At 46.5% G+C, this 26,411-nt stretch overlaps 2 protein-coding genes across 2 annotated transcripts; both read left to right on the top strand.

Annotated features, from left to right (window-relative positions):
• Window positions 1–4,571: 4,571 nt before the first annotated feature.
• Window positions 4,572–5,702, top strand: CTRU02_215767 (gag protein; the record flags this gene model as incomplete). The annotated part of the gene is made up of 2 exons (XM_070206560.1): window positions 4,572–5,189; window positions 5,244–5,702. 2 exons carry the CDS (start codon window positions 4,572–4,574, stop codon window positions 5,700–5,702), a joined length of 1,077 nt encoding a protein of 358 aa, XP_070059769.1.
• An 18,824-nt stretch (window positions 5,703–24,526) lies between these two features.
• Window positions 24,527–25,944, top strand: CTRU02_215766 (uncharacterized protein; the record flags this gene model as incomplete). The annotated part of the gene is made up of 3 exons (XM_036733424.2): window positions 24,527–24,580; window positions 25,135–25,231; window positions 25,301–25,944. 3 exons carry the CDS (start codon window positions 24,527–24,529, stop codon window positions 25,942–25,944), a joined length of 795 nt encoding a protein of 264 aa, XP_036574863.2.
• Between the last annotated feature and the right edge of the window lie 467 nt (window positions 25,945–26,411).

Here is a 26,411-nt window from a genome sequence, read left to right as displayed (position 1 = left end):
TCACTTCGCCCGTGGTACCTCTAGAGGAAAAAGGTTTAAAGGCTACCTAGCCTCTTAACGGCTTTCTCTAAGGACTCTCTCTTAGCTTCTGGCGATGTAGAAACAGACATGCCTTTTGGGAAAGTAAAAAGGGCATCGCGCAGGAGACGTCTCTCTATGCTTGGGCCTCAGCCAAGGAGACAGAAAAGGCGAGACGACACTTCTGCTGATGATCAGAACGTTCGGCGGACAGGCCCCCAAGATGTCGCTCCTCCAACAAGCAATAGTAACTTACTCCCTAGGCGAGGGGAGGCTTTGCTATACCTACCATCAGGTAGGACCAAGCAGTACCCATGGACGGACGATCGCTCTACCGATTTGAGTGGGTATCCGTCCTCTACGTACTCGGTTCTTTATCCAGACGCCCAGAGATTCCTCCTGGGAACCGCCGTGGTTCGGTTATCAGACATGATATTTTCGTGGAGTGGCACCTATGCGAATCGGAGATTAAATATCGGTAATGCCGACAGCCTGAAGAAAAGGTTTGCAGACCATGGCCTGCAGAGGCACCTACAGGTGCATTTTATGCAAGCGGCAGTATTTGAAAGCGACTTCCGCCAGATGAAGACGTACCTTGGAGACAATACCCTACCAGCAGCGCCTACAACTTCCTATTTATCTTTCTTAGATTGGGCCAAGGTAAACAAAAACAAGATCGAAATAATTGCTGGGCAACACCGAGCTAGTGCGTTAGAAAGCCTTCTAACTGAGTATGGCGACACTGACCCGACTTCTGATGAACGCTAGTAGATATGCGACCTATATAGCAAGGAACGGTTACCTGACTATATTCGCTCCGCGTTAGGCGTTCATAGTAACGTCGAGCGACGCGACTTCATGCGAGCGCCCCATGGTGTGCTATGGGGAGCTGTAGAATGCATGCTCTCTGCAGGAGATCCACTGCTTACGGCGACACATGGGGGGAATACTGGGGAGGGAACTGCCACAGACGACTTTACCGGTCTAGAATCGTATATCTGCTATCGACTCCAGATACCTAGCGACGGACGTAATAAAGGAATACCTACACGTCGCTTGGTTACCCTTTGGAATAACACAACATGGCGCCCTCTTATTTCAGCATGGTGTTCGACAGAAATTGGCCGGGATACATTTAATATCTCGAGATTTGAATGGATGATGCGTACCGGAGTTGAAGATGTAAGTATCTATTAATCCCCCTACTATAGTAATCTTCCCCGCCTACTCTCTTCCCTCAATCCTTCTCTCTTTGTTTCCTGGTTTTCTTTCGTTTGTTAAGGTAAATGCTTGTTTTGATCTATTTCATGTCTTATAGGTGTTGATTCAGAGTAATCTGTTTTGGATACTGTGACTATCCATGTATAGAGGATAAACGCTAACGACTTTTATTGGTATTTTCTAAAAAAAAGATCTGGCTCCAATGGATCCATGATGTACTTTGCTCTATAGAGCATTTAAAAGAGACCTTTCAACTTCCGCTAAACCTATCGCTAAAGGACTGGGAAACCTTGCGTGGGTTGATTGGTAAGGGTGTGTCAACCCGTGGTTTATTCAACTGCTTGAAGGAAACCTCCTCTTGTAACCTGGACAACATCGCGCAAGCTAGTCGTACGAGGCACCAAAGCTTGCATTATAGTACACGTGGCGAACATGTCTCACGACCGGACTTTGTTTCTGATTCGACTATCTCTATATACCAACTTTTCGATATCAAAAGACACTTAGGTATAAATAAGGAGGATATTAAGATCTTTTCCCGACTTATGTACCATGTTAGTGCGTGGGTTCTTCCGACTTTCCACGACGGGTCTTATCAGAATCACATGGGAGCATCATACCGAAAGGCCTTTCTGGAGTCTATCCACACGGTTCTTACCCGCTGTAACGATCCAGCCTTTGAGCCCCCGGTGAGGATATCTCAATTATGCAGCTTACTAGGTGTGGATTTACGGAGTATGTGCCGCTTACCGATGGGTCTGGAACCGGATTACGCCATCAGTAGTGGTACACCAGCACAGCCGCTACGCTATTACCACTCGATATTGGACGAATCGACAACATCCCAAAAGTCACTCCAAACTTGTTTAGCAGAGGTGATCTCTATCGAAATACAAAACGATATTTGGAGGGCGATACATCCGTTGCTACCGACTTGGAGATCTCCCTCTAATACCCACCTGATGAGCTTTTTAAATAGCCCTGCAACGGATATAGAGGGCGATAAATACCTCCGCCGCTTTCAAGTTCCAGAGACAATACATAGTGGCCAAAGGTGGACGGTATGGCGAGATACCCTCACCATCGTCCGGAAGTGGCTGGATTCGGTCTCACGTCCAGGAACCATCATAAACATCCCTTCTGATCGAGCTAACTATAACGGGACCGAAAATAGTAGTCCTATAGTTAACGATCACCGATCAGGGTGGATGAGAACGGTATTAGCACCAGCTCGTACCATCACCCAGGCTGTTGATGTTGGTGAGGCACTCACGCCTGGGTTGATTCCGAGACTTATATCCCAAGGATTTGACAATCTCATCATGGGGAAATCACTCCCACGTGATATGAAGCTTAAGGCTCACTATACACTAGCAAGAGATATCCTTCATCAGCTAGTAGAACAAAGAGATGGCATTTGCGAACTGATAATGATAGCTGCTATAGTATTTGGCAATGCTAGCTGTACACCCTTTACAAAGGCGGATATGGAGGACTTTCAGCCAACGCAAATAGCGCCTACATTAGGTGCCGAACGTGCCGCATGCCTTGTCATTAGGGCCCTCTGGTTTTACCAACCGCTTTCATTTGCCGAGGCTGAGGAGAAGTTTACGATTGCCACGAGAAGGGATCTTAATAGAAGAGTGGGTATGTGGTTATAAACTCCGGTTTTCCCTTTCTTTCTTCCCTCTCTCTCCTTTTTCTTTTTTCCCTAAATCCCTCCCCTGTTTCATTTCTCTTAAAACCCCTTCGTTGGTTTTCCTAGCGTTATTTATCCTCTTAGCGTTTCCTAATTTTATTACTACCTAATATTAGGAAGGCTAAAGATTATATAATATCTTTCCCTATATTGCATTAGGAAGTTATATATGCTAATTTAAGGTAAATAACCTAGGTTTCCCTGGTCTAAGTCACCATACTCTGATAAGGCTTCGATGGTGTAATGTTGAAGGGGATAGGTCTGGCTGTATTGAGTTTGCAAGCAAGATACGGTTTAAACCGAAGGATGAGCTCCTTGCACTGCGGAATATTTTAGTTGGCAATGTTAACTCTCCGGAGGCATTTTTCTGTGAGCTTTTTGGGACACAAAACGGTCAGAAATGGATGTCGACATGTGCTTCAATACTACATAGTAGGACACATGATTAATATAGTTTATATTTATATATATTTAGTTGGAAATAAACTTGCTTCCACTATCACAAGATCTTACTAAACCAAAGCAGGCGGGATAAATAACGAATAAGAAATCTTTACGTTCTTTTATTGAAAATATAATTTAACTCTATAGCGCTGGTATATATCCACTTAGGAAATATAAAAGAAGTATTACTATTCTCTATATATCTTAAAACCACGTCTTATCTTTCTATTCTATTATATTTCTAACATGTATTACTAGTATATAGCTAGAAAATATTATTATGTTGGTGATAGATTCTCATATACGTATGTTTTCATCAGATATTAAATTTACTATGACTATTTATCGCCTATATGCACGTCTTTCTTCGCCTATGCTATGGCTAACAAATAACGTAATAACCGGGATCTCTAGTTTATCTGAATTTCGCGGTAGACGAATTTCAAAACGGCTTACTAGATCAAACCATTCCGAGTTGCCTGGGTTCCGGGAAGTAAGACTGGGAGACACAACCCCTTTAAATAGGAATTGATGGAATCTTTCTCCCCGTGGCCAGAGTTCGATAGAAGGCGTCCCACTTTTATCGGTGGAATTTATCGCAAACTGATCTAGAACTTCCCTAGGCGCCCCTAACCTTTCGAGGATAGCATAGGTCTCCTGAATCGGGCGCGTAATAATTCGTTGGATAAAGGCGGCGATAATGATTGGGTAAGGACCTTTAGTAAACCTTATGGATGAACCCATTTCCAGTGATTGCCCGTCAGTGTCGCAAATGAATCTTTTGTCGCTAGTCTTGGGATTAAGGATTGTCAAAAAGGGTGGTAGGCCAGGGGCGCTGGAAGCGATGCACACGCAGAGCGCCTAGGATGCCAGGAAGGCGCTAGGAGGAATGTTTGGCCGAGGACCGCGCTAGGTGCGCTTAGTCACAGGGAACACGCCGGAAGAAGGCGCGTAAGGGATACGGACAGGTCTTAGGAAAAGAAGAAGCACAATACACATCACGATTGACCCCTGAATGTGCGCCTACGAATATTCGAACAATTAACAGTCTGATTACCTACCAATTGGCCTACCTACAGGCAAAACGAAGCTATTCGAAGATCCGATCAACTGCAAAACACACGAACACCCCGTTTACGTCCCTCAAAACCCACGCGATAAGCCCGAATCAATAACGACATAAGCAAAGATGGAATCCATTGTCCTCAACAACCCCAGTCAATGGCCAACCTGGTATAAGGTTTTCCAGGGTAAAGCCACCGACTTGGACGTCTGGGAGCAAGTGGATCCCGGCGCCGAAAACCCCGAGAAGCGGATGCCGAAGCCGGAGCCTCCGGCCTTCTCCGACTACAAGAAGAAAGGTATACCGCGACATACCCGCGGATCAATCATCGAGGTGTCACAGACACCAGATATCGAAGAAGTTCGATCGAACGAGACGGCTAGAAGCCTCCAAGACCTTGTCAAGGAGGACCGTGAGGAGTATGTACAGCTCCGGAGCGACTACAACCATGATATCCGTATCTACGAGCGTGAAGCGGCTGCTCTACGAGAGCTCCGCAACTGGGTCCTATCGACAGCAGCCGAGAAGTACGTCAATGCGTGCTGTAAACCTACGGAGACCCTCCAAGCCTGGATGGTCAAGCTGAAGGGCGTGGCCTCGATCTCGAACAATGAACAAAAGAGCGCCGCGCGTGAGGAGTACGAGAAGACCGTCAAGCAAGCGGCTACAAAGCGGATAACCACGAAGGCCGAGATCGAGAACTGGCTCGAGCAATGGGAGGCCGTAATGTTGAAGGGACAAGAGGTCAACCTTGCCTAGACAAGGGACTTCAGCGAGTGGAGCGAGGACTTCCTAAAGGTCATTGCGAAGACCGCTATTTCTGCGTTCTACGCTACGTTCGAGGCGAAGTTCTACGAGTCGGACAACCCCTCGATTAGCGAGATCTCTGCGGAAGTACGACGATATATACGAATCTACGCAGATACCCTATCGACAGGACCAAGAGCCTCAAGAGGTGCCTTTGCTACAACAAGAGAAGGACCCAAGGAGACCATGCCTCGGAGTATAACCAAGAAGCGACATAGGGCCGCCGATTCGCGGACCCAAAACGAGATGCTAACGTGTCACGGATGTGATCTGCTACGATACCTACTTGCCAACTGCTTCTACTGCTTCCCAGAGGAAGCGTATGAAGGATGGAGGCCTAGCAACGACATCATGAAGAAGGTCACCGAGCGTCTCAAGGCCGATGACGACCTCGCGGACCGCGTGAAGAAGATCCGTGAACAACGCGAGAAGGAAGCGAAGCAGACCTGACTGTATGGTCGGTGTATGGGGTCAGCCAACGCATCGTGGAGGAAGCAGTATACGAGTGACCGTTCTGCGTTCATGATCCGGACTGAGTACCCCTTACACAACTCTGCGATATACGACTCAGGATCATCGCTACACGTGTTCAACAACCGGGCTCGATTCTCAGGTTTCAGAGCAGCTGAACCAGGGGATTACCTATGGGCAGGAGCCTCACAAGTCCCAATCCTAGGGTATGGAAACGTGGATATAACGGCTGACGCTGAGCGGGGGAAGAAGGTAAGACTCCGCTTATACAACGTCGCTTACTGCGAAGAATTCGCAACGAATCTAGTCTCCTACCGCCTTCTACGGCAACGAGGGATGTGGTGGGATAACCGCCCAGGCCAGAATTGCGTACGAAGAGCGGATGGGACACTCGTCTGCTACCTTCACGATCTCCATGGACAACAGGTTATCGAGGACAATACCAAAGCAGGATTCGTCACGCAGGCGAAGCAGCGCCACACATCGTTTACACCGCGCAAAAGACTCGCAGGAAGACCGTTCAGATGGCACCAGAGACTGGGTCACCCGGGCGAGGGGGTGCTGGAGCACCTCGTCAACGCCTCTCGAGGCGTGAAGATCATGGGTGACCTACGCAACAAGCTGCCTGACTGCTCAGCGTGTGGAAAAGGGAAGACAAGACGAATTGTTCGACGTGCCCCACGCGAGTCTATAGCGTGGGCAAAACCAGGATCAAGAGTGGCGTTCGACTTTCACTCGATTAGCCCTCAAGGATACGGAGGCTATATGTCTACGGTAATACTCTCTGACCGACTAACAGGATACTCGTGGGACTACTACCTTAAGGACCGTACAACAGAGACGCTCCTCGAGGTATTCGATCTCTTCATGGCCATGATGAAGACGCAATATAATATACAGGTCAAAGTCTTCGAATGTGACCGCGAGGTTGCAACGATTCATCAGCAAGTCGCTACTCACCTTCAATCTCAAGGGGTGGTCCTCGAACCCTCTGCGCCCAATACGCAGGCCCAGAACGGAGGCGCCGAGCGAATCGCAGCAGTTATCAAGGAGAAGGCTAGGACCCTTCGCGAGGCAGGCAAGTTCCCTGAGATGCTGTGGCCCGAAATCGTTGCCGCCGCGACGTATTTATACAACAGGACGCCGTCAGCGGCGCGCGGCTGGAAAACGCCCTTCGAACGGTTCCATAATCAGTTTCGCGGCCCAGATCTCGGGAAGCCTCATCAAGCCCACCTTCGAGCGTACGGCTGCAAAGTGTATGCGCTCACAACAGACGCACAGCTAGGCAGGAATAAGTCGAGAAAGCTTCAACCGAGAGGATGGATAGGCTACCTCATTGGGTATAGTACTAGCAACTCCTACCGCGTGTGGAATCCGCTTACTGCCCGCGTTATCACAACGCGAGACGTTGTGTTCAGGGAAACCGAGTTCTTTAATAGAGATATCAACGAGCTGCGGGATAACCTCAAAGACCTCGACGTGAACGAGCTCAACGCTCTTCTCGCGCGACTAGAGGTCTCGCCTACAGGGATAACATCTCCAGAGTACGCACACACCGCAGACGAAGAAGTCGATGAAGTCCAGTACATTGAAGACGAAGAGGCACAAGAATACACCGCACCGCCGTCGCCTAAGTACGTGGAGTCACGATTCGAACTCAATACACCACCGCGGACGCTACCCACCTCGTTCTTCGCAGGCCTTGAGGAGGCACTCGGAGTGAAGGGGTGGAGGAAGAGACGTGCTTCGATCGCTCCTGAGGCGGTTCATGCACGCGAATCGATCCACGAAGAGTTTCCAATTACCACTCCGCGTACCTCCTGGCAAGCCGCTTTCCTCGGCGGCACCAGAACGGGTAGAAAACGAGTGAAGATGAAGCAAAAGGCGAAGAACGCCGATACCAGCCTGGAAGCGGTAGTATGTTGGAACAACAGACTCGAAGGTCTCACCGTAGCCGGACGTGGTAATGGTATGAACCCTGCCCCTGGGCCCAGGAGGAGTCTTAGAAACCCTGGGTGTGAGCGTGCCTTCGACCTCCGTCAGGGAAGAAACCACGTTGATTCGAGGGTAAAGGAAGACCTTCCCTCTGGGCTAAGCTCCCACAACGGTAGGCCCGTGTCAGGTGACGGGGGGCCCGCGGTTGAGACCGTGGCCTCTAGCGTTCCGGGAGAGGACCGTCCTCTGCCCCAGCGAAAAAGCCAAGCAGGCGTACTACCCCCAGTGCCTCAGAAACATGCCGATCTATACGGCCACCCCTACGAGAGGGGATTCCGAGAAGCGGAAGAGAAGCACCTCGCGAGCCACGATGAGATGGATACATACGTCGTCGTGGACCGTAGAGAAGCCGCCGGGCACCAGATCCTGGGTTGCCGGTGGGTATACGTCTATAAAACGGACGAGAAGGGAGCACTCCAGAAACTCAAGGCAAGGATCGTTGTTCGAGGAGATCAACAGGCTAAAAACGCTTTCAAGGATACATACGCTGCGACCCTCGCTGGACAATCGTTCCGAACCCTTATTGCCACCGCGGCCCAGCAAGATCTTACCTTACTGCAGTACGACGCAGTTAATGCCTTTGTCCACGCTCCGATCGACGAGACAGTATATATGGAGTTTCCACCGGGCCATGAGCAGCAGGGGAAGGTCCTGCGGCTGAAGAAGGCTCTATACGGCCTTCGCAGGTCCCCTCTACTGTGGCAACGGCATCTAGAGAACGGTCTGAAAGCAATGGGGATGGAACGCGTCGCAGGCGAGAATTGCTGCTGGCGGAAGGGACGCGTGCTCTTCTTCTTCTATGTCGACGACTGTGTTCTCGCGTTTCCCCCTGAGTGTAGAAACGCTGCTGAGCGCCTCATTAACGGGCTCAAAGAGAAGTACCACCTGGAAGGCGGAGACCCTCTTCACTGGTTTCTAGGAATCGAGGTCACGCGCGACCGAGCCAAGAAGAAAATCTGGCTATCTCAGGCAGCATACGCACAGAAGATCGCACGGTTGATTGGTCAAGGCACACATAAAGGATCACAGAGGAAGAACACTCGATTTACGACACCTATGACGAACGAGGAGCTACTGCCCGCCGAGGAGCACGCCTCAAAGAGCGAAATAACGGCATACCAACGAAAGATTGGATCGATCCTATACTTGGCGGTGATGACGCGCCCCGATATCGCCTTTGCTGCAAGCCGTCTGGCGAGGTTTAACCAGAATCCCTCTCAGAAGCATCATCGCGCTGCAGATCGAGTATTGCAGTACATCTTGGACACCTGCTTCCTTAGTCTCGAGTACGATGGCAACAACAAGAGTTTCGAAGTCGCATCAGACGCCAGCTTCGCAGATAACTCGCTAGATCGAAAGAGCTCTCAGGCGTACGCACTACGGCTTGCTGGAGGATTGATCGGATGGAGAGCGAACAAACAAGACACAGTCACAACATCAACGACAGAAGCAGAGCTTCTCGCCCTCTCACAAGCAGCACGCGAAGCTATATTCGTTAGCCGTCTGTTGAGTGCTCTTAATACGACGATTCCAAGCGGCGGAATAACGATCCAGTGCGACAACCTCCAGACGATTCGAATAGTAACTGAGGAACTCGTGACTCTAAAGACGAGGCTTCGTCACGTTGATATACACAACCACTGGTTGAGACAGGAGGTTGAGAACGGCACCATCAACGTCGTCCACACACCAACGAAAGACCTTGTTGCGGACGGACTCACGAAGAGCCTCGCAAGGCAACCGTTTGAAGACTTCATAAAACAGCTCAACTTGGTGAAGAAGGAGACGGAACCACTACGCGAAGAGAGGGACCCTCTCGCAGAGACCGCATGGAGCGGAGGGATCTTTGAAGGAGGAGAGGAATAAGGAAGAAGTCGGTTGGCCTGCCACCCCTAAGGGTAGCCTCCGCTGCTGCGTATGAAGCGCGCAGGAGCGCCCTAGGACCGAGGTCTCGAGCCGCGAAGGCTAAAGGGGTGTGTCAAAAAGGGTGGTAGGCCAGGGGCGCTGGAAGCGATGCACACGCAGAGCGCCTAGGATGCCAGGAAGGCGCTAGGAGGAATGTTTGGCCGAGGACCGCGCTAGGTGCGCTTAGTCACAGGGAACACGCCGGAAGAAGGCGCGTAAGGGAGACGGACAGGTCTTAGGAAAAGAAGAAGCACAATACACATCACGATTGACCCCTGAATGTGCGCCTACGAATATTCGAACAAGGATTATGCCTTGACAGAGGTGATTCGGCATTAGGTGCCTATCGTTATAGTAACCCTTTGGGGAGGGACGATAGCATTTGAAGCAGTTACCTTTCGGCAAGACAATATACGGCGATCTTGAGGCTTTTAAAAGACTGGTTAAGGCTGTTTGTATGGTTTCCCCGGGAGTTTTGCTAACCCTCAGATTGGCGTGTGGGCATTCAATTGGTATATGGTCTTTTACTTCCTGTGAATCGAATAGCCAGCAGAATATGCAGAAACTTTCGTTCTTAAACAAATAGCTGATAAGATGAAGATCTTCGAAGGCGGTAAGGAAACGATCGAACGGTGGCTTGCTTTGGATTACTCCAGGTGTTACTTGCTTATCTGAAGTGTAGAAAAAAAAGAAGAAAAGACCAATATTAGTAAAGTAAGACTAAACCTTTTTTGTTAAGAGGTAATAATACATACCAGACCTTATAACCCTCGGCGGTGTAATCAGGCCGATGTTCTGGGGCGGTGAGGAGAATTCAAAACCTGGATGGCGTATTGCAGTCGCTGTCTGTGGTGCCTTTTGCTGAATTGGATTACGAAGGCAAGTGGCATTAGCCTGGCGATCTTCTTGGTGTATGTTTGGGTTGTGTATAGACATATTAGGAGACCGGATTAAGGATTGAATGTTTCTGGGGTTTGAAGACTGATACTGTGGTATTAAAATTAGCCTGCTGCTTCAATGTATATATCGAGGTATCTTATTAGTAGACGGGAAATTATCTTGTCGTAACGTAGTATAAGGGACTTCCTAAGGTTGCGGAGACTAAAACAAAAGGATAGACGAGAGGGGGAATAACTTAAAATGTTAGCTTACACTGGGACTCTCCTGGTGAACAAACGTTGCTCTCTGGGTCTTATCGATTTCTCTTATGGTATTGTAATTATCCTGGGGGAGCTTCTTTCCTGTTTCGTTTAATCCACTATCGGCCGGCTCGAAGTGTTCTACATCGATAACATCTTCACCTGTGATGTCAATGTAATCATCATTTATAGTACTGACAAGATGGGCGATAGGGAGCTCTTCTTTAGAGGGCCTATTGACATGTTTTGCCCTCTTTGATGCTGGTTCTTGGTCCTGAATAAGCACTATCTCGGTGTTGTCTCGCTTTGAACTTTTGACTGGCTCTCGGAAATAGCGCGGCCGGTCAGGTCCGTCTGTTGTCGGGGTAAATGGTTCTTGAACCTGACCTAGGAACGACCTAGGGTCTCTATTGGGTGTTGGTAACTGATGTCTTCCGGGAAGAATGGCATGAGGCAGTAATGGTCCTCCCGCCAGTCTTGTACTACTAGGTTGGTTGGGACCTAATGAGAAGACCTCGCGACTGTTCCGTCCCTTGATGCTCCTTGTTGTATATATGGATGAGACACCGGCTTGGTTATTGCTCCTGGCGATGATTTCAGATAAGTCTTTACGCTTATGGTTTACTATGGCGACTTGTGGTTTACTGAGACTAGAAATGTTTGTTGGATATATCGTGACCTCTGGATTAGATCGTATTGTTACCGCCTCTTTGGAACTGATTAAGCTGTGTCCGATCGTTCGAGCCTCGCAGAGGTCGCAAATCTGTTCTCCAAGGGCTTCGTCACATTTGATCCGGCGGCTGTTGCGATCGAAGTATCTGCAGAGTGGGACACGTCTGCATTGCTTGGTATGAATGAATTCGAGCACTACCCGGCGGCTTAGATCGTTGATTTGGTACAACCGCTTGGAATCGGACTCTCCGAAATGATCCGGAATAATACAAGGCGCTATATCCTTTGAGGAGGGATCCTTTGCTGGTGCGAGGACGGAGGCTGTCCCAGGGTTCCCAAACCGAGCAACTCTGCCTAAGATTTGGGCTAAGGTCTCTGCGTCGGGAGGGTAATCTTGAATGACGATGACTATGGTATCTGCATCGTAGTTGACTCCTTCGCCGAGGATGGTGGTTCCGAATTGGATATTGCGGGGTTGGCTTGTTACCTCATGGGTTGTGGAGACGTCTTGAGGGGATGCATAACTCTCTATAGGCGTCCAGGCGCAGGGGGCCCTAGCCCACTTATATAAAGCTGCTTTTGCGACCTGGTGTTTGGCCTTGGGTCTATCTGCGTTGTCTGCGCAGTATAGGGTATAACCGAATCTCTCTGCGATCTCTATAGACTTGTGTAGCTTGCCGAGAAGGATTACTAGGACTTTCTCTGGCCTTGGCAGGTGCCTGGTGACTTTGTTGTCTTGGTATATCAGCTTCTCCAGGATTGTATCTCTCTCGATGTCATCGGTATATGTATCGACGGTATACCTGATTTGTAATCGATCGGTTGACGCCCGAAAAACAACGTCTGGGAAGGGCTCTGGACCGTCCTTCTGCAGCCCCTCTTTCACGGCCAGGGCGTCTAGGTATAGTGTTGCGTTTTCCCGGGCTTCTTCTACCGACCGGTAGGCACGCCCGCGTAGAGCTCTGAGCAGACCGACTAGTTGATACTCTCTCACGGGGGCGAATGTTGCAGTGAGAAGGACCCAGCGGGGGATGCTACCGAGCCGATATAGTACGTGGTGGAAAGCAGTCCGGAAAGGTTTGGGTTTATACACTGATCCGAAGAGATTGTGGCACTCATCGAATATGACAGTATCTAATAGTCTGTCGGTTATGAGGCTTGTGATTAGACTGTTGATTTGGCATGGCTTGCCAGCTGCGTTATGGATGGCCTCGGGCGTGGATATTATGACGCGTGTGCTGAGGTGTGAAAACTTCACTGTCCCTTCAGAGAGTTGCGTGGAGGTTACTGCTACTATGCCGGCTGCCTGAGCGCTCTGGAAGGTGCTCTCCAAGAGGGTCGTGAGGGGGACTATAATTAGTGTGACCCCAGAGTCCCCAACGACGGCTGGGGCTAAAGCAATTACTGTCTTTCCCGCACCGGTAGGTAATACGATGAAAGATAATGGTCGGTTTTGATTAGCGAACAGAAGAGCCTCCTTCTGACCCGGCTTAAATTTTGCAGGGGCATGGGAACAGAGAGCTTGTAGGAAGGTTTCCGGATGGTCTCGAATCTTCTCGTCCTTCGTCTGTATTCGATAGAGCTGGCGGACCTGGGCATCCATTGACAAGGAGGTTCTGATCTTAACGACGTTGCTCTCGGCATAATGATTGCTTGGTATTAGGCCTAGGCTATAGTCGCAAGAGAAACATAGGGTAGACAAAGTTAGCCTTATACTTGAATAATATTTACTTTAAGAATTAATTTATATATAGGAGGGGATAAGCATTAGTAAAGTTTATGAGACCTACTTTCTAATAAGGCTAGGTGGTAGAGGAAGATGAATAAGGTCCTCACTCAAGACCCAAGAATGCCATATCATGGAGGCGGTAGTATGTCGAGCAATCTTGTCGGCGTCGCGACCGAACATACCCCCAAATGGGGTGATAGCGTATTTGATAAAGGCGATCTTGCTAGAGTGCCCGGCTTGCTGGTGCATTGCTGATAATGTGGAGTTTGGCTTCTCCAGGCTGTCTCGTAATTCGTTCGGCGTAGCTTGGGTTTCAGGGCTGAGAAAACGGGCCCATATCTCCATGATGTGACGAAAAGACCCTATTCCTAACTTGGTATGAAGCTTCTTCTCAAAAAACCTTGAAACAGAAACATAAAACTTCCGGGGGGGAAGGCTTCCTGGGCCGTGCCTTGAAGGACGCGAGGGTATCTTTGCAAGATGATCTTTCCCGGGCTGTACAGATAGAAAACCCTTACTAAGAGGTAAAGAACCAGACGAGGCCCTTTGCATGAGGGCTTGGCGGATACCGGAAAGCTCTGAGTATATACTTGTTACATCCCTACTATCAACGTATTCAGCCGGTTCATTATCCATAGTGACGGTATGTGATTCCTTCCTGGTAGTGGTTATATCCTCTGGCTCATTGTCATCGGTAATATCTTCCCAGATATCAATCTCGTCGCTAGGAGGCTGATTGCTTATTGCATTGTCTGCAGCGGGTGTGCAGCCCGCTAGGATATGCATGAGATCTCGAGGGGGTACAGAGCCCATCATCATGCGAATATCGTTGCTAATGGCCTGTGAAGGAGTTGGCTCCGGACCATGCATTGACAAATACGGACTGTGAATGATGCTGGAATTCGTCTGTTGCTGAAGACATTGAACGAAAGGGAGAATATCAAGAAGATAATACGTAATGATATATGAAAGATATGGCGGATAAAAGTGCCAGGCTGAAGGGGATATCCGGGATCCATTATCTCCCTTGTGGTACCTGATCTCCGTAGCCCAGGCGAGCAGTTTAGGAAACCAAAATATATTGCGGCGGCCATTTGTGAGGCAATTAATCATTCGTATGTTTAGGAACTCTGTCCCCCGGCAAGGGGTGCCTCCGAGAAGAAACATTTGGACTAATAGGCGCTCTAAGAAATCGTGCACCTTATGGAAGTACTCAGTAACCACAGCGTGTGATATCGTTAGGCGACCGGAATCCGAATCTGTAAGTATCCAACTAGCTAGCCGTGGATTGCCTTGGAGCATTATGAAAGGGCGTGGAGTAGCCTCGGTTCCAAATGTTTGTGAGAAGGCCGAGACGCCCGGCGTGGAGATATTGTGGTCATCGATGACCTTCGGATGTGGATAACTTAAATCGATATAGTTGTGGAGTTCCGGTATTGAAGACTCAGTGTTTGGGGGTGCTGCAAGGAGTAAAAGTTCGATTAATTCGTAGTGAAGGGCGATAAGTTCCACTCTATTAGCAGCCCGGAGATCATATATATTTAGCTGCATGATGAATTGAGGTATTAGTAAAAGAAAGGTCTCCTGTTTTATGTACTTGGAAACTATTTGATCTATGTTATAACGTACCTCACTATTCGCACCAAAAACAGCAATACAGCCATTATCGCGAAGGGTAGTCGTGGTCATGCCAGGAGTAATCATTGATTCCTCTAGCGCGATGTTTCGGATACGATAAACCCAGACGAAAGCGTTATCTGGTATGTACTCGGTGGTATTATGGAAACCGGTCCGTGATGAGTAGAACATTAGATTCGGCCGGACATATTGATGGTAGGAGAGATTATAACGGTCGTTGGTGATGTTCTGATTCGCTGTTTCCCATGCGCCCCATGTGACAAATACGGCTTTCATACAGGCAATAATGCCTGATAGCCCCTTGCCAGCAACTGTAGGATGTTTGATTCCACTAGGCTCAATGCATAATGCGGCGGCAGCGTTAATCAGCGGACACTGGAACTTGTCCCCACGGACGCTGTCTTCGGCGAGCGCAAGGCTGACGCGGAGGAGCTTGACAAACCATTCATTATCAGGTGTCCCGCCTTCGTTGAGAGGCATTGGGTCATTGTAGGACCCTACCCCAGCGCTGATGAGACCTACCAGGTTTCCAGGTATATTAGGCAGGTCCTGGTAGGCGTGGTATACCAGCAATGCGATAGACTGCTCAATTGACCCACGTTTGAAGGCTGGCGGAGCAGCACCGTCAAACTGGCTATAGTAGCCTCGAGATATACTCTGGGGCCACTTGATTAGTGGTAGGTGGAACTTTGGGGGCTCTACTAGGCCGATATCGATTAAAAAGCGTCGCAATAGATATACTAGGATTTTGTTCCATATATTCAGGTACGAAGTAAGAGTTTCGTCCTTAGAAGGGAAGGCCTGTTTGCCATAAGATGAACTCGATGTAGTTGATTGCTTGACGACGTTTTCTGCATCCATCTTATGGTCCTGAAGATGAATTGTTAGCTTAGAACTAGATTATGTAATAATACTAAAGGGTTTCTTTAGGTTCCTAACTAGAGAATGGAATGTAATGTAAACTCAGTAGAAGGGGGAAAAGCCTAATGTGAAATAATGTATATGGCAAATAAATAACTTACGGGATGCATAAGTGAAACACATGTAAATAGCCTGCTTGACAGGATATATCGGTGGTTTAAGAAGTTTAGGACCGCCGGGTGGTCATCTGTATTCGGCTCTAAAGAAAGCAATCGACAAAACTCTGTGAGATCAACACCATTAACGAAGTCGCTAAGACTAGCTCGCTTCTCGAATTGCGACGAGATATCGACATTTGGGGCACTCTGCTGAAAGGTTTGAGGCATTTCCTTCACCCTAAACTGACTGGATAAGGTTTCCCAGGCGTTGTTAGTGTTCGGCGGGTTTGGACCTTCTATCGTGGGACTCTCTGTGCTTGTCTCGTTATTTACGTTTCCCTCGCCTGGGCTTGTAGGGAGACATTTTGTGGTTTCACTATCGAGGTGATTTGGTGGATCTACTCGAACGAAACACCTGCTGAATTCATGGGACTTTACATTGGTTGTTGCTAGGACCCTCTGAAAGTAAATCTTGATATACCTTGTGGATTGTGACTGAACTTCGATTGTTGATTCTGAGTTGGTGACTGGATGCGAGGGTGCTGCTTTATACCTTTCTCTAATAACAGGGTAAATTTTAGTAATTCAATATTATACCGTCCGTGTTAAAGTATAGACTATATTAGTGATAAAAGAACTATGAGACTTTCTTACCGGTGGAAATTGTCATGGCGGGTAAGGTCTTTCGGCTTTTCTAAGCCGTCCTTGATCTTTAAAGATGTAATATTGGAATTACATTGAAGGCAAAACCATTTGTATGCTACTGATACAGCCTGTCCATCTGGCTTTTCCGGGAGCATTTCCATACAGGGAGGACCAGTCGAGATTGAAAATGGAGGTAAATCGCGGAGGCCACGGTTCCGGAGGCATACCCCAGCTTGTTGCGTAAGGTACGCTTCAATATCTGACAGTTCTTCTTGTTCTACATGGAGATCATGATTGGCAACTAAATGATCAAGAACCTGTTTAATATAAGTTGTTAATTTAACATATATAAGCTTAAATATTATAGTAAATAATTATATAGGGGAAACACAAACAAACCTCTTGGAAAGATCTAAACTCTTCAAATGGGTCGCCTTGGAACTGTAAAGCAAGAAGCACCTTCCTGCAAGTACGGCAATAGAACTGACCAGGCATTAATCCGGGCCAAAATCCAATGTGTGCTTTAAGGATTGCCCTTTGGGCTAGACTGAAATGTGTCTTCATGGTACTTGTGCTTTGAAGGAATAAAATAAGAGTATGAAAGGTATTTTTTACTTCCGTGGGAAGGAAGCTATAGGGATGTAAATAAAATTGACTATGGTAATGTCCTAATGGAGGTTGACGAACTTCTTTTGGCTCAATAGAATAAAAGGAAAGAACTAATAATTATTTAAAAATAGGAGATCTCTTATATTATTAAGGGACGGTGTGACGTACCTTACTGATTGTGTGCATGATTTCTCTGCAAGAAATCATGACCTTGAAATAAGGACATAAATAGATTAAAAGGCGTGACTACGTACTTTTGGGGATTTTGTTTCATACTGGATGGTTAATGATACGCTTAGTATCGCAAGGGATGGGACTGAAACGGGTGTGTAGTAATCTTACTTTGCTTGCTTTCTTTGTGGTGACGAATAAATTCTTTGCTACTTGATAACTCTGTATTTTATTATCTGTGTTTGCAGAAGATGATATTACACGTTTTGAAACTTACTAAACTAATCCTTTAGTATATTAGGAATTTTAAGTAACTATAAGAGTACTTCTAAATATTTCTTTTATATGGAATTCTCTAGTGTCTGAGAGAGAATACCTACTATAAAGGTAGAGATACTATATAGGGATACTAGGATGAAACGACTTTTACATCTTGACTAATTATTCCACCCTTTTTATGCGATATGAAATAAGCATATGTAATTCATTTATGGTGAGTGTATCTGTGTATACCCGGAGTAGGCTCGTGGGAGATGATTCAGAATATCGTATGATACGTAGTTCCTATGCACCTAAGCTTTAGCGTCATGATTTTTGTGAATTTCTGATCCCTCTTCGCGGTTCTTCTGAGGTATCCCTTGCCTTGCACCATTTCTGATCCTAGGAGTCCCTTCTAGATGTATCTGTGTACTGAGGCTTGGCTACTCCCTTCTGAAGTATGGAATGCGATCGTTGCATGGGTTGAGGTTTCTTATCCCTAAGGTAAGGATGATGTATGCTATGAGGAATAAGGTTATAAATGGCTGTTATCTTAGACTAATTCTTTGGCTATATTTTACTGTTTTTGATAGCTATTTCGATGCAGAATATAAGCCTCTATATAAAATTTAATTGTTCATTATGTATTACGTATGTTGTGAATGCTTTCTAAACTGTGTGTGCTAAAATATAGATCTGTTATTTGCTCTCTCTTGCTCTATGATGGATACGTTAAAGGTTTTTGAAATATTCCTAATATTAACTATGATGCGCACCCTTTGGAATGTTACTTGAAAGGGAGGCCAATGATGTTGGCTAGGAGACTGTGCAGGCATGCCCCCGAGAGCGACGCTGCCTGATCCATTTGCATGCAGGAGCACCAAAAAAACCAATAGATATGCCACTTGTTCTAGACATGTCTAACCAGGATTCCTTTGGGTGAGCTCACATAAGACAAAGCCTGGAATCTCCAGCCTTCTGTCGTTTTGTGACTTAACTCGCCCTTCTAAAATGTGTAACGTATGAATTATTAATTTATAACTCATGATTAACCAGAGACGCATATTAAAGATGCCTTTCTTGGTATGGCTAGCATCGTTATGTCTAGCACTTTTCAGAAGTTAATATAGATATTCCGTACGAGGGTATCTAAACCGTCGGTCTAGTCGCCGTAGTTATGCCTCTATGAAGAAAATGTTTAACTCCCCCATGTTAATATCAATGAAACCATGGCCCCATTTGCGTACGACGGGAGTAGATTTCCCGTCTTGTCGTACGATAACGTTCGCAACGTTATTAAAATATGCCTTCAGCTTGTCTACATCTTTTAATGAGAATAAGAATGGTATAGCTGAGTCGAACCTATGATACTTTACTCATTCGACAGGGTTATCCATAATAATAGTTCCGATCGATGGATTTGAGCGTCCGTCTCCCAATCGTGTGGAAACCGACCCTTGTTTCCAGGACACCTTGGCCTATGTGTTTGCCCTTAGGTATGCTAAGGCCTGTGACTTGCCTACTGTGGAAACTTTCGCTGCACCTGTATCCCATAGTTCCCCTTGGTAGACTGATGTATATGGGTCTTTGTATTACGAACTGAGTTGCTTGTACTGTTTTCGGAGCTGAAAATATATCTTCTCCTGTCGTACGGTAGATAAATACTTCTGAAGTAAGGAAAGTCGAAATTTCCTCATCCGCAGTATCGTTACTGTCGTTATTAGATAGGTTCTTAACATAGTTCTCTCCCTCTACCTCTTATAGGTATGTTGTAAAATCGTCGTACGGCTCCTGGTGAAGCATATAACATGCCTATAGGTGTGGTCTCTCGCACGTTTGCGTTCCTCATCTAAGTGGTTTGTTAACCAACAGCCTACTTTCTTGCAGATAAAGCATCTTTTGCCTATGTTCGTACGATGGGATTTCCTTGATAGGTATTCCCTTGTTCTTGTCTTTCATATGTTTATCCTTGAGTTTTTCGGTAATGTTGTTATTTATATCCACCCCTCTGGTTGAAATTATACCGCCTATTGATGAAGTTGATATCGTACGATATTATCTTCCTATCGATTGCAACTTGTAGTGAGGCTCACAGGTTTGAGAATAGCTCCTCACATGTCTGGTCAGATTTGTGATTGCTTAGGGCGTTCTCTGGCTCTAATACGCCTCGACATGCCTGAATAACTTGCGTACGAAGCATAATTTCTCCTTGGAATCCTGAACCTAGTGCCCGTTTGACGAGGGATACCTTGTCAAACAATGCCTCTAGGACTTTAATTGGTTTCTTGTCTAGCTCCTCACATTTGACTCGTATAAAGGATAATGTTGTCTAATCTATGTAGTAGAGATTATGTTTGATGTCTGTATTAAATTGTGTATCTAACATCCTGTAAATCTCGTGCTATCTCTTTGTTGGCCCGATATGGTGTAGCTAGAATTCCTCCGTACGATCGGCTAGGATATCTAGGACCATAGTATGGTGTTGATCTTCCGTTATTCATAATCGCCTGCAGAAGCTATTGAAAATCTTGGCCTTCTCATATAGGATATCGTACGATTTGCTAGTATAGTTCCTCTCTTTCTTCTATCCCTTCTGGAATACTATAATCGTGCTTGGTTCGCACAGTTTATTCTGGACTATTCGTCTTGGTGGGAGGTTATAAGTACTGTCTGCTGTATGGATATTTTTTGTACGATCCTGTATCTGTGGAAAACTCTCGATCTGCTGGGTAAATCTTGCCCTTGGGGGTAGATTCTGCGTGCTTGATTGATCTCGAGTATTTGACTTCCTGCTTGCTCGTTCGGTAACGTACGAAGGTTCGATTGACTCTATCGCTAGTTTAGCTAAAGTCTGACGTGTGGTTGTCTCTGGGGTTCGGACCGGTCTATATGTAGTTACGTTCGTACGGCTTGATCCTCTTGTCTGGGGATTTTCCCAATCGTCCGTAGAATCGAGTCCTTTTTTGACGTCTGAAACTATATCGACTAATTGTTCTGAAACCGTCCTTGATTGGGATAATCGGAAACCTTTTAGATTAGATAGTCGTGCGAACTCGGTTTTGTACGTGCGGTTGACCAGGTCCCATTGGTATAGTAACCATTGGTAGAAGTCTTCGTACAGTATTGTAGTAAGTACTTCTTTTGGAGGATCTCTGTGTAAGATCTCCATCATTACATACCCGACGTACGTTGTTAATTGTTTCTCAGAAGGTCCCGCTTGAATGTCTATCGGCTCTCCCCAGTATTTAGGATCTGTTGACTTCTTCCAAACGCTAATAGGGATAGTGCTTTTTGCACTCATGTCTTCGTACGTAACCTTATAGTCATCCTCCTCATGTTGTAGGAGGTCTTTTTGCACGATATCAGGAGAACCTGATATCGTCATATTAGCAACCGTTTCATATCGTACGATATCTAGTTGAATAGTTATTAAAATATGCCGTAGCTTATACTAGTTTGCTAAGTTATTGCATAATAAGATTCTTATCTAGTTACGATATACCGTAGCGATAATAAGAATCTGTCTCGTACGATATTCTGTTAAACAGTCTTCTTAAGCTAGTTATCCAGTTACGACTTACCGCAGCGATAATAACTAGTTTAAGGCCCTTAGCATAAGAGATTTCCTAACGTGACCGCGTAGGTGTTCTTTCGAATTTCTCGCCCCTCAGTTCCGTACGGGATTACCCGGTAGCCCGGCCGTAAAACCTTGATCTTGTCTCTTCACTCTTACTAATCTGTGGTCGCACAATGCAATTACTCGTAACTGCTAAGCAATCACTGATTAGTGTTGATTAGGCTCTCTATACGATCGTACTGTTAAAAATGTAGGGCGAACTAAAGATTGTATTTTCTGTGATCACCTTTCTAACTAGATGTTGTCTCCCGTATGAACAGATATATCTCTGTCCATGTCTTTGCATGAATCGTGCGAGGTAGGTAATGAACCATGATCCCTTCCTCAGACATGTGAGTGTTACAGGTACTAGTCATGTCGTTCATAAACCTATCTGTCGGCAGCCTTGTCGTACGGTTATGTAACTATTATTATTCTAATAGAATTAGGATATATTAATAATATAGTTTAATTAAATTAAACCTTTGAAAACTAATATTTCCCTGGGAATAACATATCCTTTTTAATTCGTCATGCTTCCTGATGGATTGCCTCTTTAATTTATAAATTCTCTAAGATATTCCCCAGAGGATGTAAAATAATCTGTACTACTTTGTGATATACTATCTTCGTTATTTCCGGTTTTATCATTTCTACTCGCGGTTCTTCTTAGTAGAGGGGACTTTTTGCTCTTATCTCTGGATACCACTTGATCAGAAACTAAGCTCTGCTTTTCTGTATCAAATAAGGTATCCTTTAAGAATGGTTTATAAGGTGTAGGCTTTGCCTCCTCGTGAAAGAATCCATCTTGATCTAAACTACTTGAGATATTCCCACTATTCTTATTACTCTGCCTCCCTTTTGGGAACCGGATTGTGATATGGAATCTAGCCTTTCTAAGGCGGATCCTTGTGATGATAATTCTGTTGGGAATTGACAAGGAGAACTAGGTGATGATTGTACCCTAAAGAGTGTGCGACGGAAGAGATTACTAGAAGGGGATTCAATAGGAGATGGAGGGGTTTGAGGGGGAGAAGAGGGATTTTGGCTATGTCCGACATCATTGGATGCTTGCTTTGAATGTGACTGAATGTGTTCTCCTAAAACAGGATCTGAACTTGATAAGACTCTGAGGGCCTGAGGTATTGTGTATCGGGGGACCTCTGCCGAAGTTTCTTTTCGGAAATTTTTCTCCTGGGGTAGGTGCTGAAATATCTGGAGTTTAGGAGAAATATTGTAAGGTTGTAATATACTATGCTGGCTAGGCTGAGATAACTCTGAGCATTCTATATACTATGTTAGATTATAACTAAATATACTATACGTCTTTTTATAAAGGAGAATAACGACTCTTACCTGATCCTAATGGAATAGGAGAACAAGGTATGAAATCTGATGGGATAATAAGAGATTTCTGTTTGTAGAAAGTGCTCTGGGATATATCTTCTAGGTCTTTTAAAGTAGAAGACTTTCCTAGAAGTCGTCTTTGGGGTAATAATCTGGTTTGCTGGCAAGGTGTTTCTTCCTGGCTTGAAATACTTTGGGGTTTCATAAGGCGTCGTCTCTTGGAGTATCGTCTCTGAAAAGCGATTGGACCATCAGAAGAACTTGAACTTGATTTGCTTTTGGCTTCGGGGGGTTTTGCTTTGTTTGTTGGAATTCTGTTTGGTGAGAGCTTCTTTCTCTTTTGCTGTACTGTGGCGTTTGTATGGCTGGGATGTTGTATCTTGCTTGATTTCGTTGTATTAACTTTACCTAGTCTTGTAGCTAGCTGCTTTGGTAGGGGAGGCTTAATTAAATCGTTTGGATTGACTTCTTTATGTATACTTTTCGTGATTTGAACTGGATTAGTGATTGATGGCGAAAACTCCTTTGATAACGAGTTTTGGTTTCTAGGAGATTTGATATTACTCGCATAATTATCGTTATCGTCATCAAAGGTTAAGTCGATTGGCTCGAGATCCTTTATGACTTTGCCTTGATTGAAAGATTTTGACTTTGGTATTGTAGGCTGATGTGTAAAGCGTCTCATGGCTTGGATTTCTTTTTGATGGATTTTGCGATTTGCTAATATCTGTAAATCCCTACGCTTCTGGGCTTCGTTTGCTGCCTTTTGCTTTATACCTTGATATCTCGCCTCAGATTCTGCAACCTTTTGCATTTGCCAATCTGTTCTCCATATTTTGTTGGTAGTGAGATCGCGAGTTGTTACGACTGTGTTGTATATAAGCGAGGAATCTTGATTTAACCCTAAAGTTGGATTTTGGATAGATGTTCCCGCTTTAGATCTATTCCCTGACCGGACAAGGTATCTCTGACGTCGAAGATGAGGGTTTACTGAGTGCTGGAGCTGGAGGGATTTCCAATTTCTGGGTGGTAGCTGTTACGGCCACCTAACTGACAGTGGGTTTGTGTTAACAGTAAGCCAGGGATTGAGAGTAGTAACAGTCGTTCCGTGGTCCTGGTCGAATAGATCGTAGATCTTCAAAGGTCTTGGTGATCAGTCAAGGCCTCAACAAGAGTCGTAGAGTAGTCGTCACTTAGGTATAGCTGAAAGTACCGGTTAGGGTAATCACAAAGTTGATTGCTCAAGAGCTATGGAAGTCTGTCCTCGAGCCCGGCTCGAGTCCATCCTATATACAAGTCCTGAACGGTCCTCCTTATCTTGGCTATGTTGGATATTTGACATATCCAACATGTCCGGGGATCGGTTGGATATTTGACATATCCAACATATCCGGGGATCGGTTGGATATCTGACATATCCAACATATCCAGCCCGGGTTGTCCTTACCCCGCGTTATCCCCGAGGCCACGTGACTTGTCCATAGTTCTTCCGTTCCGAGGATCCCTGGTTACACCTGTCCGGCTGGGTTACATATGCCGAAAAACATCAACAACAGCGAGAACGAAATTTTTGAAAATCGGAGCAAAAACGGCCCCAAATACGCGTGCTCGCGGCCACAGAGCCCCCTTCGATGCAATGCCATCCTCGGCCTTGATTCTACGTCCCAAAGGGGCCCAAGATGGCCGCAGAGCACGCCCCGACTACAATGAAAAACTTGAGAGCAAGCCGCAAAATACGACATATCAATAGACAACACTGTTACCACCACCACAGGCGAGCCACAAGCCGCTACACGAAGCACTAAGACTGCGCCCAAACAATCAACTTCAACACAACAGCCGCCGACAGGTTTTGGGTCACCTGTCACCCCCGACAAAGTTTGCAACGTCCCACAACGACGAAGATGAGTCCGACAGAACAGTATCACCTTCCGCACGGAGAAAGCACCAGGCATTAGGCATGCTACGATCGATGCCACACAATACTACAGACCACAGACAGACTGGTCCCCTGTCGCCCCTTTTGCGAAGAAGGATTGGTGTCCCTTCAACGCGCGACAATGTCTGCGGAATCTGTGCGGGAGCTCTCATACCCAGTAATCGAACATGTCGGAGTCAGTGGAGCATTGTGCTTCGTGGAAGACCCTTGGGCCAATGTGGTGGAGGGCAATAGTGGTCAACAGGCAAGAAACAAGAGGCTACATAGGAACCCGGCAGGAGGCAACAAAGAATTTACAGATGCAACTGAGAAAACGGCACATACAAGTCCGGGAGGATACGGACAAAACAAAGAGACAAAGCTGAGCGCTGGGGGGAGACTGTAGGTACAAAGAACCAGATACGGTGCTACCAGCACCAACTGAACCGAAGCAGGAGGACGCAAAACAAGCATTCTAGAGAGCAACACAAAAGCGAGAAAGCAGACAGGAGAGCAACACACTTCTTCAACAGAGGGCACAAACACACAGAATAGAGAACATAGTGGGGAGCTTGGGGATAGCTGGCCCTGATGCAACATCAGGGCGAAGTGGGGCGTCGCTGTTCATTGTCGACGCTTCGGCTACCTGCCAAACCCCGCTTTCCGGGCATAGCTGCTGGCATAAGAGCGGCTTCATAACCGAGTAGGAATAAATCAATCAATCAATCGGTTACATATGCCCTGCGTTAGCCGCCGGGATCCAGGCGGGGTCGTGTTGGCGACCATGTCCAACGGGTCGTAACATCAGGTCTCCTCTCCAAGGGTCTTGTCCTCAAGACCAGCTTAAGTAGGTCGTCTGCCCTCAGGTGGGAGGGCGCCCAACTTGCTTCCTTTAATGATGCTCACATCATGTCAGGTCGCGTCAAAAAACGAAAGGTCGTTCGATCGTTCGATTCTCGTGCGGAAAAGACAAAGCAGCGCGATTCCCTCTTGAGTCTTATCTTGGGCAATCGTACCGTCATGCCTGTTTGTTCCTCCTGTGAGGTAAAGGGTTTTTCGTCGTGCGAAGCTTCTCTTTCTGATTCCTCTCGATGCGCCGAATGCGTTCGTGGCGGCAAGTCTTACTGCGACCTTCAGGGTCTCAGTGCCCAGCAACTTCGTCGGATTGGTGATCAGCATCAGAAGCTTGAGGATGCTTTGGAGAAGGCAGAAGAGGAGCGTCGTGCTCTGGACGCTAAAGTAGAGCGTCTTCGAAAGCAGAAAAAGATGTGGTTTGAAAAGATGATGCGCGCGGTGCGCCGTGGTATCGACAGTGTGGAGGAGTTAGAGCGTGTTGAGAGAGAGGAGGCAGAGGCAGAGCAGCGTCGGGTAGAACCGGTTCGTCCTTCGGCTGATTCGCCTCGTCTGCCGGTGGAGTTCACAGCGGATTGGGATACCCTGTACCCGGATGTCGCTTTGTCGCCATCCTTGTTGGCTGAGTTTGGTTTGTTGGATTCAGGGTCGGTTGTTGAGAGGCGGAGTACTCCTGAAGCGTCTCCTGGGGGTGTTGGAGGCCCTTAGTGGGTTCCTTTAGGTGGCTCTGGGGTTCCTAAACGAATGAGAGGGTGTTTATCCCGTGGCTTGTTTGATCATGGTGGACGGATGATGGGTTGTGGTTGTCGTAGTCGAAATTGATTTTTTGGCGTTTGTTTCTCGATTCGTACTGGTGCTTGTCTTTGTTGTTCTTGTTCTTGCTGTCTCCAGTAACGTCCGAGTTCTTCCTGTGCGTTTTCGAGGCTCTGAGGTGGTTCCCATGTGTTGTCTTCGTGTCCGTATCCTTTCCACTTGACAAGGTAGCGGATACTTTTTTGTTCTTCGATGTGATCGATTATCCGTTCGACTTCGTATTCTTGTTCGGGATCTACTTCGATATAGTCCGTAGTGTACGATCCCTTTGGTGCTGATTCGAGAAGTGAAATGTGAAAGACTGGATGACACTTCATGCTGTCGGGTAGTGCGAGTTTAAAGTTGACGTTGGATACCTTCTT

The sequence above is a fragment of the Colletotrichum truncatum genome (genome assembly GCF_014235925.2).
Source record: "Colletotrichum truncatum strain CMES1059 chromosome Unknown Contig_0019, whole genome shotgun sequence".
Taxonomy (NCBI): Eukaryota; Fungi; Ascomycota; class Sordariomycetes; order Glomerellales; family Glomerellaceae; genus Colletotrichum; species Colletotrichum truncatum.
This window is presented reverse-complemented; position numbering and strand designations above follow the sequence as displayed.